This window comes from Mustela erminea, chromosome 9, assembly GCF_009829155.1.
Source record: "Mustela erminea isolate mMusErm1 chromosome 9, mMusErm1.Pri, whole genome shotgun sequence".
In the NCBI taxonomy this organism is placed as follows: domain Eukaryota; kingdom Metazoa; phylum Chordata; class Mammalia; order Carnivora; family Mustelidae; genus Mustela; species Mustela erminea.
Window position 1 is genome coordinate 68,500,665 of NC_045622.1, and position 16,285 is coordinate 68,516,949.

Genomic DNA, 16,285 nt, shown 5'->3' on the forward strand with positions numbered 1-16,285 from the left:
CTGGTAGAAGGAAGTGATGTCACTGGTTATAAACTTGACTGCTTCCAAGAGAAAACATCCCTGAGATCATAGACAAAGTTTTTAAAGCACCCCAAGAAATGTTCAGTAGCAGAGATGTTACTGGACTTGGGAAGAGGGTTGGCAACCTTAGTCTGGAGGCCACAAACCTGAGCTTCATTTTGGCCCTTCAGTATCTCTGCCTGAAGCAGCTGACTGAGCTAGCACCCTCATTTCTCTCTCCATAAGCCAAGGAGACAGACCCAATGTATAATAATAGCTACCGTTTACTAAGTAAACGGTACTTGCTAAGAGACAATGGTTTAACAAAAAGTAAGGTTAATGGCTACCGCATAGTGTCTATTTACGACATGCGACACCCATGTATTAGGGACATTACATGAATTATCCCTATACACCGGTGACCCAGCCCCTGAGGATTCATGTGAATTTTGAAGTCATTTCCTGGCCTGATTTCTCCCAAGTCCTTCAGTTTCTAATGTCTCCCTGTCCCTTTTTGGTGAGAGCAGGGGTCCAAGGAATGCCTAGCTGAGACAACATATCCACAACTTCGCAAGCTCTGACTTTATCCAACAGGAAAATTCCCCCAAGGAGAAATAATATCAAATGAATAAACCTGCAGACAGAAAAGGGTCAAACGTCTAAGAGATCCAGGATGGTGTTTCTAGAAATGTTCTACCACTTGAGGTTTAAAAGAAACTTATGGAAATGATTAGTAAGTTATTTAGAACCTCAATATTCCAAAGTTTGAGAAGCTAACATACTGAGAAATTTAATTTAGATTTCCTTAACATGCTCTCTCATGATAAGAGAGCATTCAGCGTCTCAGCGTATAAATGCTATGCAACAGGACTGCCAAATTGCAACACAGAATGGGAGAAATTTGTCATTTTGAAATGCTAAGGGAATTCTTACTAACAGCTTTCTCATCTTGTAAAGCTATTATTTTCCTGAACTATAATATGATTTATAAATCTCAGCTGAGTTTTATACTTTTGATGGGAACAGACTCCAAATGAAATGCATTTTTTCAGAATATAAATTTTCTCAAGAGTTGACCGGATGAGGAATAAAAAGAAACCTCTTCTGCAACCAAGCGTACCAAATCTTGGTCTCTACCAGCATATCCACAGGTGAATATTGGTCTTCTCCAGAGTTCTGGGTTCAGCCTCTCTTCTCACTCTGCACACTTGCTCCGGGTGACATCAGCTGCTTTGGAAGCTTCACCTCTTACTTCTACCCCGGTGACCCATATGCCTCTGCCCCCCGGCCCCTCACAGCCATCCTGAGTTACAGGTCCCTATGTCTAAGGTCGACTAGATTGGCCACCATCATGCCCACCAGACCACTCAACCTCAAGTCCTCTCCTTTCCCGAAACACTGTCCCTTCTCCTTGAATCCCTGTACTTCAACAATACTAACATCAACAGAAATAAGGAAGATACAGTTCCTCCTCTTGAGAAGCTTAGAAACTAGCCCAGGAGATAGAAAAATAAATAGGCAGCTATAGTGCAGATTATTAAATGCCGTGTGGGATAAACCCAAGAGTCTGTGGCTCACAGGAAGAGCAAACAGCCGAGAAACCAGTCCTAGTGAGTACGAGTTCTGGGTAACTGAACTGTGTGTGTGTGTTTGTGTGTGTGAGTGTGTGTGTGTTATTCTCATAAGTGTGTTGAGGAGTCACAGAAGAGGACAGGAGTCCCATGGACAGAGTCCCAGGGGCAGAGATTGTGAAGGCAAATAGAGGGTATGGCTTGGACAGAGTGCTCAGGAGGGATTAGATAAAGATGAAGTCAGGTCAGAAAAAGACTCCTATCCCGCATTTGATCCTCACAGTTTGGAATCCAAAGGCCATGACCAGAGCTTTGGCCGAGCATGGGCATGAAAATATATGCTCAGTCTTCATGAAGAACTCTGGGGGTCACAACCCAGGCTCCAGCGAGCCCCACCAGAGCCGCAGTTCTTCACAGTGGGTTCCATGAGATGCTAAATGGATCCAAGGGAAATCAATTTGAGGTTACATTTCATAATAGCACTTACCTCACATGCCAGTTATACTTTTTATATGTGATCTTTAATCCCTTAAAATCATGTGAGGCAGCTCATGAGCTTTGGAGGTAGACAGGGGAAACCTTAAAATCTTGAACGTGCTCCTTGCCCCCCTGCCTCTTGGTCATCATCACCGGTAAAGGGGAAAATAAACTGCAAACCTTCATCTTAATCCTTCTAAAAATAAGAGCACTTTAACAGGTTTGCTGAAGTTGACCTAAACTGACAGGAAGCTATTTAAAGTTTTTATTTACTGGCTTTTTATGAATATTCTTACATTTTGCTATGGAATATGGATGGGTTTGATTATGGGGATGTTAATAGTATATTATCATCTTAACATTCTAATATCTGAAAAACTCCGAATTCAAAAAATGCATCTAACCCAAGAGTTTGGGATGAGGAAGGAATTTAAGAAGATGTAATATATGTAAAATATAAGATATATAAGGCAATGTATATGTATTTATGATATTTATACATATAATACATATTACATATATACAATTATACATGTTACAAATATATTATACATAATATTTATGTCTAAAGGGCCTCCCTGATATGGTGGCTGGCACACAGGAAGGGCCCAGAAATTAGAACTATTATAAAAAGAAAGAATAAATCATCATAGACTTCATAAAACAAGACATGAGGGAAACGAAAACATCTTAGAGGAAATACATCTTAGAAGAAATTTTTTCTCTCTGGCTCCCCACATTTTTATAATTATACTTTTGAAAATTTGGGGTGATTTAATTTTTCTAAGCATGATCATATGCTTTGCCATTGTTCTCTTGTTCAAAGCAAGAGGAAGAAAATTCAGAGTATTTACAGATGCTAACAAAGGCAGATGTGGGGAGATTCTGGGAGAGGAAATAGCACCAGTCAGGGCCCAGTAGAGTGGAAGCCGTGTTCAGATAAGGGGAATGAACTTCTCAAACTCTAGATTCACGCCAGGGAGCATGGCACAAAATGAGGACAAATGAAGTCAGAGGGGCATTGGGGAGAAATTTTATGAAAACCTTTGAATACAATGGTAATTTTGTATTTTATCCTATAGATCGGGGATTTTCAAACCATTTTAGCAAGAGAATGTCGTTTGGTTCTGTTTTAAGTAGGCTCCACGCTGGGCCCAACGAAAGGCTTGAACTCAAGAACCTGAGATCAAGACCTGAGCTGAGATCAAGTGTCCAACACACAGCTGACTGAGCCAGCCAGGCGTCCCAAATGAATTTTGTTGAAATAGAATTTAATTTGCCTGAGAACTCTACACTGCAACCACCTACCAACTCATTTTTACTCTATGGCCCAAATGCTCTTTTTATTTATTTATTTATTTTACTTTTTTGTTTTTATTATTTTATTTTTTTTTAACTTTTTTTTTTTTTTAAAGAGAGGGGAAGAGGTGGGGAAGGGCAGAGGGAGAAAGAGAATTTTAAGCGAGCTTCACGCCCATCATAGAGCCTGATCTCACACCCCTGAGATCATGACCTGAGCCACAATTAAGAGGTGGATACTTAATAGACTAAGCCACGAAGGCACCCCCCAAGGGCTCTTTTTATTTTTTTCCTAAGATTTTATGTATTTATTTGAAAAAGAGAGAGCACAAGTCAGGGGAATGATCAGAGGGAGAAGGAGAAGCAGACTCTCTGCTGAGCAGAGGACCCGGATGTGGGGCTCTATTCCGAGACCCTGGGATCAGGACCTGAGCTGAAGGCAGACGCTTAACTGACTCATCCACCTAGGTACCCCCCAGGTTCTCTCTGTAAAGGAGCAAATCTGATTATCTCACATCTTCGGATGCATTTATTAAAGAGGTCTTATCAAGCTTGGTATAAAATACCATCTCCCTGCAGATTCAGGGAGAGTTAGCCCTGCGCACCTCCCCCACTCTTCTCACACCCCCTTCCTGACCTAACCATGGGTCAGTTCTGCAGTGAGCCATGACCCTCCCACCCCGAAGATCTTTAAAGGAGGTCCTCTCCTTTGTTTCTCCCTCCTACTTGCCCTAGTAAGTACCTTTTCCTTCCAGTCGGAGCCTTCTTGTCTTGGGGGAGTCTTCCCTGGCTTGGTCAGGACCCCCTGTGGTATACTCTCCCACACCCTGGGAACGTCTGTTTAGCACTTAATCACAGTCATGTTATATGATTAGCTGTGGATTTAGCTGTTTGGTGCTTTCTGCCCAGTATGCTGTTGATTTTGAGAATGGGAAGCGGCCCCATCTGACTTGTACATAATGGTGTCCCTGGCCAGTGTGTGGCCACCAATCAGGCCTCCAACAGCTGTTGGTTGAAAATATACCAATAAATACAACAAGAAGACAAATGGGGGAGGAGACCACTTTGATAGGTAAGAGGGTGAAGCCTTTAGTTGAACCGAGAATGCCAAGCCTGGGCTACTTCCCACAAGTCCCCCTCCTCACCTTCCGCAGGGGTCCCTGAGGCACTTCCTGGTGGGCTACACTCAGGAAGTGGTAGATAATGGGATGCTCTGACTAACAAAAGGCTTTGTAATTTGGCTTTGGGATGAGTGTTCTCAAGAGGGTTTTCTTGGCCTGAGGAAACTTTCTGCTTATGGTCAACAGAATGGATCCATGATCAAAGTAGCTTTGCGGAAACAAGAAGCATATTTCATTCATTTATTTCAACATCTCATCTCTCTTGGGTAAGAAGAGACTATAAAAGACATCTGTAGGGTAGTCTGAATTTTATTCTTTTGTGCAAGACTGGGTTTAGAGTAGATGTTTCTTTGGAAAGTAATCTTGGCCTAGGCCCACACCATCAAGAAAGCCACATCTATATTCTGTAGAGCCGTGCAATGGGCCCCTGACTGGGTCTGCTGTCATGTGACACCGGGCGGATCATGTGACCCCAATCCTCCTTTAGTGTGCTTAGCTGTAATGGAGCCAAGTGATCCCTTTCTCTGTGAAATAGGGCCTATCAAAGTAAAAATTACCTTTTGATTGAGTGACGTTGCTGAAGATAATCAATAGGAAGGGCTCAAAATCCACTGGTACTGTTTCATTGTTAAGTGTTGTAGACTTCACATGCAGGAACGCTGGGTTTCAGGGTTCAACGTCTGCAAAGCCAGCTGAAAATACACAGCAGAGTGGGTCAAAGGAGAAGGAGACTGTCTGTGCACTCCGAGATGAAGGAGAAAATATGTGCTGGCCAGAAGTAATTTTCAACCTCCAAATATTCTTTCCAGATCCTAAGATCCTGTGTTTGACATGTTTAAGAGAGAGATACAACAGCTGAAATTGTCTTTGTTCAGAATGTAGGAGACAGTTTCGTCTAGACTTTCAGGAAAGATAGAGAATGACATTTTCAGAACAAATCAAAATAGATTTTTAAATTCTCTTTTTCCCCTTCCGGAAGAGGACTTGACATGCTTTTCTGATTTGAATTTGGTGGGTCTATAAATGGTTTCAGTCATTTGATACAAAACTAGAATAAAATGAGCCATTGAGAAAAGTTGCTGAAAATGCCATTACTTCCCTTTCTTACCTTAACAATACTATTAGCCCCACCACCAGCAGCACAACAACTAATATTTATTGAGTGGTTTCTAAGTAAGTGCTATGCTCTTGACATCCTTTTTTAAAAATTTAATTCTCAGAGCAATCCCATGAGCTATGCATTATTATGAATGCCAGCTTTCCAACGATCAAACTGAAGCACAGAGTGGGGGCGTGACTTGCCCAAAGCCACACAGCCATAGGTGGCCAGGCCAGGATCCGACGTCCCTCGAACCTGCTCTCCTCACCACAGCACTCATGTCTTCTTTCCCAACAGGGCCAGCATCGTACAGAAACGCATCATTTATTTCCAAGATGAGGGCTCTCTGACCAAGAAGCTTTGTGAACAAGGTAAGGACTGCAGGTGGGGGAGGGGCCAGAGAAACAGAAGGGGCTTCATTCTGCCAGACCATGCAACGGCAGGACTTACATGACGGACGTTCTGAACTTCTCCAGGTTCTACCTCCTCCCGTAGTGCTGATTTTTAATCTGGCTGTGCAGTGGATAATTGGATCCACCGTAAGCTATTAATTACTCAGCTTGATTCTCTGGGGAAGAGATAATGTACCTTACATTGGTGTCGTCTTCTTATTTTTGTGAAACAGTGATGATTCTAGAGAGGTTCCTTGGAATAATTCACAGGACTTAATTAAGAAATGCACAATTGTGTACCTTTAAGATGTCTGTAGTGGTTTTCCAGAATAATCGCCAGCAGAACTTGTGCGGCAGCTGGGCAACATGGGGGGATTTTACCCAAGAAAGACGGGTGGGAGGTGGGACTGCCAAGGGGTCACTGACCTTATGAATTTTCCACGTTCAAAGACATGGCCCTTAGATTTGCAAGCTTATTGAAGCCCTCTCCTTGGGCTGAAGGCATTCTAACAAAACTCATGGAGATCAAGTAGACTGGCAGGTCAAAGAAGAGGCTGGGATTCAGATCCAGCCTGGGTTTGAATCCTCCCTCTGCTCTTCCCAGCGATGTGACTTAATATATATATAAAATAGTACAGCACCTCCTTGGCACATAGTAAATATGTGTGTGTGTGTGTTAGCTATTATTATCTGTACCCGAAAGCTTGTTTATTAATCTATCATAAAAAATTCAGACCTTAAACATCTGAATGTGTTTACAAGTCATTAGATAACTAAATAAAAATAGAAAATGTTCTACAATTATATATCTTAACTGTCTAATTTCTATTCATTTTTGCAGAATTTTTATTTGCATTTAGAGCAGTTAGCAATTTGAGAGAAAAAAAATCTTCTCCAATTCTAGCAAATCATAAGCTACTAAGAAAAAGAAAGGTTTATAAAGGTCTTCTGGGAAAAATAATAATAATAATAGCTAATATTTTTCGCAGGCTGCTGTATGCCAGGCACTATTCTAAGCACTTCACGTGCCTTGCTCATGTGCTTTGCACAGCAGCTCTATAGGGTGAAAACTGTTAGATCATCCTTATTTTATAGACAAGGCGTCTGTAAAACAGAAAGTTTTAAAAGCTCACTTAGCATCATACAGCTAGTGGTCAGGGACAGGGTTTGGACCTAGGAGCCAGCACTCTTAACCACTGCCTTCCTCTCAAAGGGACTACATTTCAAGACATTGTGCCAAAGCATAGCTCCCTCTGGATGAGTGAGAGCAGAAACGAGGTCCAATGTGGAAGATGACTTGGAAAACAAGAGAAGAGCAGAGGGAGAGAATGAGATGCCCTCCATTAAGGTTGTCCCTGTCAGAAAGGCCAGAGAGCTAGAATCTGGGCGCCAGGTCCCTGGTCAGCTTCTAGGTGGACATGACCACACATGGCTTTGGGGGGTTTTCCTTTTTGTCGTTAAATGCCTACAAGTTCACGCAGCCTTTTTGCAAGTACTGAACATCTTGACTGATGAGGCTCTTTGTTCCCGAAGTACGGTCCACTTCCTGCCCTGTCCCCATGAGATGACGTCCAGGTCCCTTGAGTTGGGGTCAGAGCGCTCTGGGTCACAGGTTTATATAAACCGCCTCTAGGTCTATACTCACAGATGACTAAGCACAGCCCCTGCAGTCTGGTTTTGTTAGTTTGTCATGCAGAGGACAGTCTTGTTTCCCAGATTTGAGGATTCTTAGGAAACACCTAGTCATCCCCACCTACGGAGAGTAATCATTAACTAAAGTGCATTTCCCGGAGCCTCAGCCCTGATGTAAGTGAAGCCACACAAATATGCAAATTATGCAGATGCCGTGTCATGCGAGTCTTTATGGGTTATCCTTTCTGAAGCGGAGATCCTATCAAAATGACTAAACATGGCTATATAGAAAAAGACCATTTTCCAACAGCAACTTTGTGGACCCAAAAAAGGTCCTACAGGCCCTGAGTTGAAGGATCTTAATGTGAAGTTGTAGATCGTCCCTGGAGAGAGCAGACCCATGAGGACATCCCACAATTAGCAAAGCAGATCGTATTAAGAAAGTCTTTAATTTGTAAGCAGAGAGCAAAGGGATTTCTCTTAAATGTGTATGCCTACTTAATTATCTCTAGCTCTTTCATTAAGTTCTTTACGTTCTCTGCTTCCTTGGCGAGTCAAATCTATCAAGGAAGGGGAGAAAGAAACCAGAATCGAGTATTTTTCCTCAGTTGAAGCTGGGCATCCATAGGGGGAAAAGTAACAACTGCAAACACAAAAGGCAATGGCAATCATTATTTTTTAAAAGAAACATAAAACATTAAGTTATTCACAATTAGGGATGGGGAGACATAACATATTCAAAAAGGTGACCTATAATAAACACACGCACTCCCACGCTTACTTTAATACCACGTCACGAATGATGAAGAGAGAAAGACAGAGGGAACTCAGGGAAGGGAGGAAAATGTCGGAGAGAGAGATAAGGAGAAAATGAAGACTAAGGGGAGAGCTGAAAAAGGAAGAAGCTGGTGGATAGAGTGTAGAAATGAGAGAAGGGGCAGCTGGGGAGATCAGCATGGCCAGAAGTCCCCCATTGTTGGGCAGACCCTGCTGCGGTTAGCAGAAGAGGGGTGATAAGATTTTACTTATTTATTTGTCAGGGGAGGGAGAGAGAGTGCGAGTGCACGCAAGCAGGGGAAGCAGCAGGCAGGGGAAGCAGCAGGCAGGGGGAGCAGCAGGCAGAGGGAGAAGCAGGCAGGGGGAGCAGCAGGCAGGGGGAGCAGCAGGCAGAGGGAGCAGCAGGCAGAGGGAGAAGCAGGCAGAGGGAGAAGCAGGCAGGGGAGGCAGCAGGCAGGGGGAGCAGCAGGCAGAGGGAGAAGCAGGCAGGGGGAGCAGCAGGCAGAGGGAGAAGAAGGCAGAGGGAGAAGCAGGCAGGGGAGGCAGCAGGCAGGGGGAGCAGCAGGCAGAGGGAGAAGCAGGCAGGGGGAGCAGCAGGCAGAGGGAGAAGCAGGCAGGGGGAGCAGCAGGCAGAGGGAGAAGCAGGCAGGGGAGGCAGCAGGCAGGGGGAGCAGCAGGCAGAGGGAGAAGCAGGCAGGGGGAGCAGCAGGCAGAGGGAGAAGAAGGCAGAGGGAGAAGCAGGCAGGGGAGGCAGCAGGCAGGGGGAGCAGCAGGCAGAGGGAGAAGCAGGCAGGGGGAGCAGCAGGCAGAGGGAGAAGCAGGCAGGGGGAGCAGCAGGCAGAGGGAGAAGCAGGCAGGGGGAGCAGCAGGCAGAGGGAGCAGCAGGCAGAGGGAGAAACAGGCAGGGGAAGCAGCAGGCAGGGGGAGCAGCAGGCAGAGGGAGAAACAGGCAGGGGAAGCAGCAGGCAGAAGGAGAAGCAGACTTCCCAGAGAGAAGGAGCCCAATTCGGGACTCGATCTCAAGACCTCGGGATCATGGCCTGAGCTGAAGGCAGACGCTTAGCTGATTGAGCCACCCAGGTGCCCCAGAAAATCTGGTTCCTTTTCAATAGGCTTTTTCCCATAGGGAACAGTATGTCTGTCTTTAGTTTCAAACTTGGGCCTTATTTTTTAAATGGAAGCTGATTTTCCTTTGGAATTCCACAAGATTTATTGTAAGTGTATCCCCTGAACTTCTGAATATATCTTTAAACTTACTACCCATAGCTGAAAAGATATTTTCGGAAAAGATTGAGAAGGTAAAGCCACCGATTTGCCTTATTTTGGTTTTTTTGAGAGATTGCTCCCTCATCACATAGCTCCAGGAAGCTACAGTTGAAAGCCCAGTACATATCTCTTAGCTTGGAATCCCTTTTCCAAAGCTAATTTAGTTCTTTTGAAACACAGTTGGTCATAATAGCAATAATGGAAGAGGAAAAGGAAAAAATCCTTACGAGTTCCTAATTTACACTGCCTTTCCTGAAATACATTCAACAGGGCTTGTCCCTATCAAAGTAGCTGATGCAGGAGTGGTACCTGGATTTTGTGTGTGTTAAGCAACAGAGAGCCTGTCCCCAAGCACAGACAATGTGCAGGCTTCTTCCAAGTGTACAAAAGAAAGAGCCAGACTAGGATTTCTATTTTGGGTGCTTTCAGACCTCTTCTTTGGTGCCGCCATTTAGAAATCCTGGAGCTCTATAGGGAGGTCATTTTTTTTAAATGCACCAGCCTTCACTTGAAAAAGCATAAAGAGAAACACACACCCAAAAATTACTCTCATTGGTGTTTATATAGAACGCCATCCAGTTCTGCCCGTAACACCTACTAACCCCATGACCTTGCACTGGTTACCTAATTGCCTCAGTGTACTAACCTGCAACATGGAATTAACTAAAGTACTTACCTCCTGGGGTTGCTGGGATTAAATGATACCGTACCTGGAAAGAGAGCAGCACCTACAAGGACTCTATACAATGTAGTTATTATTACCTATTTCATGTTTTATCTCCATCCTGGAGCACGGGATTTTCTTCTACCCATCACTGATTTTGCTTGTTCAAACCAACGGAACCCAGTGAATTCCTCAAGGAAGACTTATAAAATGCTCTCTCTGACACTTGAAAAGATTTTTATACTGTCACTGGTCTTTATATAATAGTTAAGAATAAATGTCCAACTTGTTAAAAAAAAAAAAAAAAAACCTTTATGTTAATACCACTGGAGGAACCAAAGAAAAAGCGGCTGAAACACGTTGCATCTGTAAGCCATTGTTTTGGTCTTACAGGAAGCAGAACAGACTGAAAGCAACAAAGCACATTTAGGGATGTGGGCTGACAATCAGAAATAACTGAATATATTCATGTAATCTCGCTTTCCCCACTTATCAGCTATCCACAGATAAAAATGGGGGCAGAGAGGGAATCTTAAGTTTTTCCTGACCACTCCTGTACTCAGAAGTAAACCTGAACTTACCAACATAGCCCTAAACCCCCACCCCTCCCAAGTCTATGAAAGCTTGATAAGAAAGGATGTGACTATAGATGCATTTTTTATAATAATGTTCGGCAGTCCTTTATGTCTGTCTACTTGTTCTCACTGCTCCTCTGCAAAGCTGCTTCTTCTGGTCCTGGCAATTTGGCCCCAGAGAACATTTCTTAGAGAAAACACACACATGCATTTTCCTCTTAAAATCTAGTAGAAAAATCCTATTGTGGGAAAAAAGGATAACTGAGTCAATTTTATCCCTGGTTTCCAAAATATTCAGCCTTATTGGTCCCATGGGTCTCCTCACATTGTTAGAGCAAAAGTTCTGAGTCTTTTTTATTGGCAGAATATAATTACCATACTTAGAAGTATATAAAAATCCTTTACAGCCCAAGTACTGACCTGGTTCTGGGTGTTGTTAATCAGTGGAAACTGCACCTCATCTTCTTTTCTCAAGCATTGAAGACAGGACAGGACCAAGAGAGTGCTGCCTTATGAATGACCCACATTGGTTTCCTAACTTAGTGATTTCCCTGTTTCAGATTCCATGTTTGACGGGGTAACTGACAAACCCATCTTAGACTGCTGTGCCTGTGGAACTGCCAAGTACAGACTCACATTTTATGGGAATTGGTCCGAGAAGACGCACCCAAAGGATTACCCTCGTGAGTAGAATAGCCACTTGATGGATTGGGGGAAGGTGCGCGGTGAAGTTCTGTCTGGTTGTGGAGTACACCAGCCGAAGTATGTTGGGTCTGTTTGCTTTTAACAGCTGACTCACGAAATACACGTTCCCAGGAAGTGAAAGTCATCAAGATAAGCAGATACAATACTGGTATGCTTTGAGCTTTTGTTAGGTAGCGTTGTTCTAATCTGTGATTTAAAAAAATACTCCTAAGGTCATGCTGCTTCTCTTCAGGTCAAGCATTTGGTAACCTTGGTCCCCCTACGGAGGCCGTATCTGTGAATCACACAGTAGATCTATCTGTGCTGGAAATAGGTGACAAGAGGGGGTTGCTCTTGACTCCACAGATCAAGGTCAACAAACATTCAACACCCTCAACCATAATGTTGGTAATCGATCTGTACACACTTTCCCTACAAATTCCTGATACCACCTTAGAATCCTTCAGGACACCATGCTCCAGATAGCCGATACCAATCCATGGGAGTTGTTAGGAAGCCCCAAACTTGCTAATTTTGAGTAGATCCTTAATCAGGACCCTAGAAATTCCCTTTTATCATACCATAGTCTCAAAAAATACCTAGCATATGCCAGGCACCATGCTAAGCTCTAGTGATATAATAGTGAGCAAAAAAAGACGCAACCCACATTCTCATACAACTCAGAGATTCGTGGGGAGACAGGCATTTATCAAATATTCACACACAAAAATGTGAAAATTCTAACAATGAGTAGTGGACCTACTGTGTGCTGAGCATTTTTACATGTTATGTCATTTAATCCTCAAAATTTGGATGAGCTCACATTTTATCAGAATATCAGAGAGATGTCATGATTTGCCCCTACTCAGACGTGAGTAGTGAATCCAAGATTTGAAAAGGGATTTGTCTGGTTCCTTGTCCTGCCTTTCGGTTGGCTACCTTTAAGACCCAGTAATGCTCATTCTCTCTAACTGTGGGTGGTGGGATGTTGGTGTGTGGCACTCAACATGATTTTTCTGGTCATTTTCTCTTTTATTCTTGTTCATTTCACTTTGGAGTTGCCACAGTTGGGAAAGACGAGCAGAATTAGGAGGAGATTAAAAAGAGGGATTTGGGTCAGCCCCCCAAAAAAGGGGGAGCAAAGGGTATGTGGTTGGGACTTATGAAGACCTGGTCCAGACCGGAGCCTCCACAGTTCCCAGGCAGCCCACCCAGCGGGGACTTGGCAGATCAAGAGCTCTATTGTTTAATTTTACCCACATTGTAATCAAGACTTGTGATCTTAGAAGCATCTTACTAGTTCATTCTTCTCATTCTGGGACTCAGTTTGATTTGCTTCAGCTGGTGTGGGAGACCTGCATGAACAAAGCTAGACTCTTTGCCCTGGGGTTGGGGTACACTTGGCACAAGGATGATGGAAAAAAAAAATGTCCTCCAGTGCCTCCAGTCCACTAACCCAAAGGAAATAAAATGTTAGGGGCCCATTACTCATCTTCCATAATCCTAAGGAGCTTCTTGTGCTGTTCTGTTCTGACACTGTTATTCCCCAGAATTTGAAAAAAAAAAAAAAAACCACTGTTTCTGGGTCTGTGAGTCAAATCAAGTACAAATCTGTACAGAATTTCTGTGGAATTGTTGGGAGTTTCTTAATAAAGCAGACGTGAGCTCTAGATCCCCCCAGGATTGTTCCATTGTCAGATGTCAGTGTGTCTTAATTTTGGGTTGGAAAAATTTGGTCACTATGTACAAAGGAGTGTTTATCACATTGGACTGTAATTATTTCTTAAGGAATCTTTCTTCTCCATCAGGCAGAGGAGTCCTCCAGGACAAAAGCCGTAACACACTCATCTTTCATTCTCAATGCCTTGGAAGTGCCTGATGCCTTTCCAAGTATTATATACTGATTGTTGAACCCAGAGTAGCCGTCACTGAGACCTAGGAGGCAGATTTCTAGCTCCCGTCGAGTCACCATGGCCAATACTGCTGAGAGATTATAGGCCAGACCCTCCTTAGAGGGAAAGGTGCTCAGGACTGGAGTCAAATGGAAGGGCACAGAGAAGGTCTAATAAGGACTGTGAAAATTCAATGCTGGTTGAAGTGATTTCTACTAATCTTAAGTAATAGATGACTATCCCTTTAGTGTTCCAGGCATGATCTTGTCTCGATAACCAACCCTTGCCATGAAGCCCAATTAAGCCATGATGCTTCCCAACCATGGTGCAAATTGATAAATGTCATGTCCCGCTCCCCTTTATTATTACTCATCCCAAATACCACTTTGTCCTCAAGGATCTCAGAGCAGCAACTCTCAAGCTTTATAATTTCAAGATGTTTTTTGCATACTGAAAAATTATTGAGAACTCAAACATCCTTTTGCTTATATGGGTTGTACCTATCCAAATTCAGTGTGTCAAAAATTGCAGATGTTTTAAAATGCTACTGATTAATTCATTTAAAAAGTAGCATATAATGAATTAGCAATGACAAACTCATTACATATTAACATATTTTATGAAAATGACTATATTGTCTAAAACAAAAGAAATTTAGTTAAGGACCCTCGTTGTTTTACATTTTTACAAATCTCTTTAATATCTGACTTAATTAGAAGACATCTAGATTCTTATATTTGCCTCTGCATTCAATCTGTTGTGGTATGTTTTTTTGGTTGAAGTGTAAAGAAATTCTATCTCAGATATGTAATTGGAAAAGGAAGAATATTTTAATAACTTCTTCATTAATTACAGATAATCTTCTTTGATACTATACCAAAATCCTACAAAGGGTAGTTTCTTTTTTTTTTTTTTTTAAGATTTTATTTATTTGAGAGGGAGAGAGAGAGAGAGCAGAGGGCACAAGCAGGCAGAGGGAGAGGGAGAAGTGGACTCCCCACAGGGCAGGGAGCTGATTTGGAGCTCCATCCCAGGACCCTGGGATCAAGACCTGAACTGAAGGGAGATGTTTAACCCACTGAGCCACCCAAGCATCCCAACAAAGGGTAGTTTCTTAAAGGATAATTACAGTGTAGAACATGAAACCATATTAGTGAACTTGTACTCTGTTACATTAAAATGCATTGCTTTACTTTGCACTTGGAATGAATCTTTTACAAATAAATGATTTTGTGACATCATACATTGGTCATTTGGAAAACACTGGTTTACTAAGTTACACAGGTGGTTCAAATATAGAGACATTTCATTATACAATATCAAAAATCACATTCATTAATATCACTTCTAATCTCATTAGAAATGTGTTTAAGAGGGGCACCTGAGTGGCTCAGTGGGTTAAGCCTCTGCCTTCGGCTCAGGTCATGACTTCAGGGTCCTGGGATCGAGCCCCGCATTGAGCCCCTCATCAGGCTCTCTGCTCAGCAGGGAGCCTGCTTTCCCCTCTCTCTCTGCCTGCCTCTCTGCCTACTTGTGATCTGTCAAATAAATAAATAAAATATTAAAAAAAAAAAAAAGAAATGTGTTTAAGTATGGAAAGCTACCAGATTCATAATGACAGCTATAAGTTTTCCAAAATTCTTTTCTTTTTAGGATTTTATTTATTTATTTGACAAGAGACAGCCAGAGAGGGAGCACAAATATGGGGGAGTGGGAGGGGGGAAGCAGGCTTCCTGCCATCTTTTCCATTGGACCATGTTATTTAAAAATTACTGGTTATTAAATCTAATCACATAAAAGACCACCACTCTGACTCTCGGCAACAGCTCTCATTGCTTCATATGTTCATCCACATGTACAGTCGCACATTTGGAAACATTGCATCCTACTTTGCATCCTCCCTACTGAGCAGGGAGCCCCATGTAGGATCCCAGGACCCCGGGATCACGACTTGAACTGAAAGCAGACGCTTAATGACGGAGCCACCCAGGCACTGCAAGTTTTCCAAAATTCTAAGTTTTGCTTGAAAGTTTGAATTTTCTCCTTGGCAACACATCCTGTCCGTTGTTTTCCTTGAAATGACAGGCTCACTTCATTTTTGAGAAAATGTCTACCACATTCTCCAGTCTGAATAGCCATAATTTGTCTGTCATTGGTTCTTTCAAGTAAAAATGATGTTTATGAAAATAAAAGTATCCAGTCCAGCTTGCAAGAGCATTTACTCAAGACCAGCATCGCATCCCAGTATATAGGGAAGTGTTTCGTGGATGTTCCCCAGTTAGTCACACAGAATGGGAGAAAACCATGTACTCGGATGTACAGAGACTAATAGATAACATTAATAATTCTTATTGTTTCATCAAAAACATTCCAAAGTGAAGCTCTTTACATTGTTCACGGCCATTCCTGGCAGTGACTGTGGACGCCGTTCGAGGCCACTGCTTGGATGGGCACTAAGTGACAGTGGTTCACACGGTACCACTTTGACACCACCAGGGTGAATGCCAACGAACGTGTGGCAAATGTCTTGGTATCATGGTGAAAATAGTTTTCTCCTCACAGACTCCTGCAAGGGCCTCAGGGTCCCCAGACATCTGTAAACCACACTTGGAGGATCTCTGCCGTGACACAGGATAGCAGCCTAAGGTGTCTGTCCTTCCGTTCTCTTTGGGTGACTTGCCCTGGAGAATTCGCATTGGGCTCTTCAAGAAGATCTGGCAACACACTTATTCTTCAGTTCTCGCTTGTGGGGGCCACACTGCTATCCACGATGGTTGGGTCCAAATGCTATTTCTGGAGTTCCCTTCCTTAGAGAACAGGGGACTCTGCATCCACC

General features: G+C 43.0%; 1 protein-coding gene across 1 annotated transcript in view; it reads left to right on the forward strand.

Moving 5' to 3' along the window:
• The window catches only part of SPON1 (spondin 1), a 256,283-nt gene that overhangs the window by 98,814 nt on the left and 141,184 nt on the right, over window positions 1-16,285 (forward strand). Inside the window, exons 4-5 of the mRNA XM_032359337.1 lie at window positions 5,865-5,938; window positions 11,434-11,556. Coding sequence (XP_032215228.1) covers window positions 5,865-5,938; window positions 11,434-11,556 — 197 coding nt within the window. The remainder of the gene's footprint in view (window positions 1-5,864; window positions 5,939-11,433; window positions 11,557-16,285) is intronic.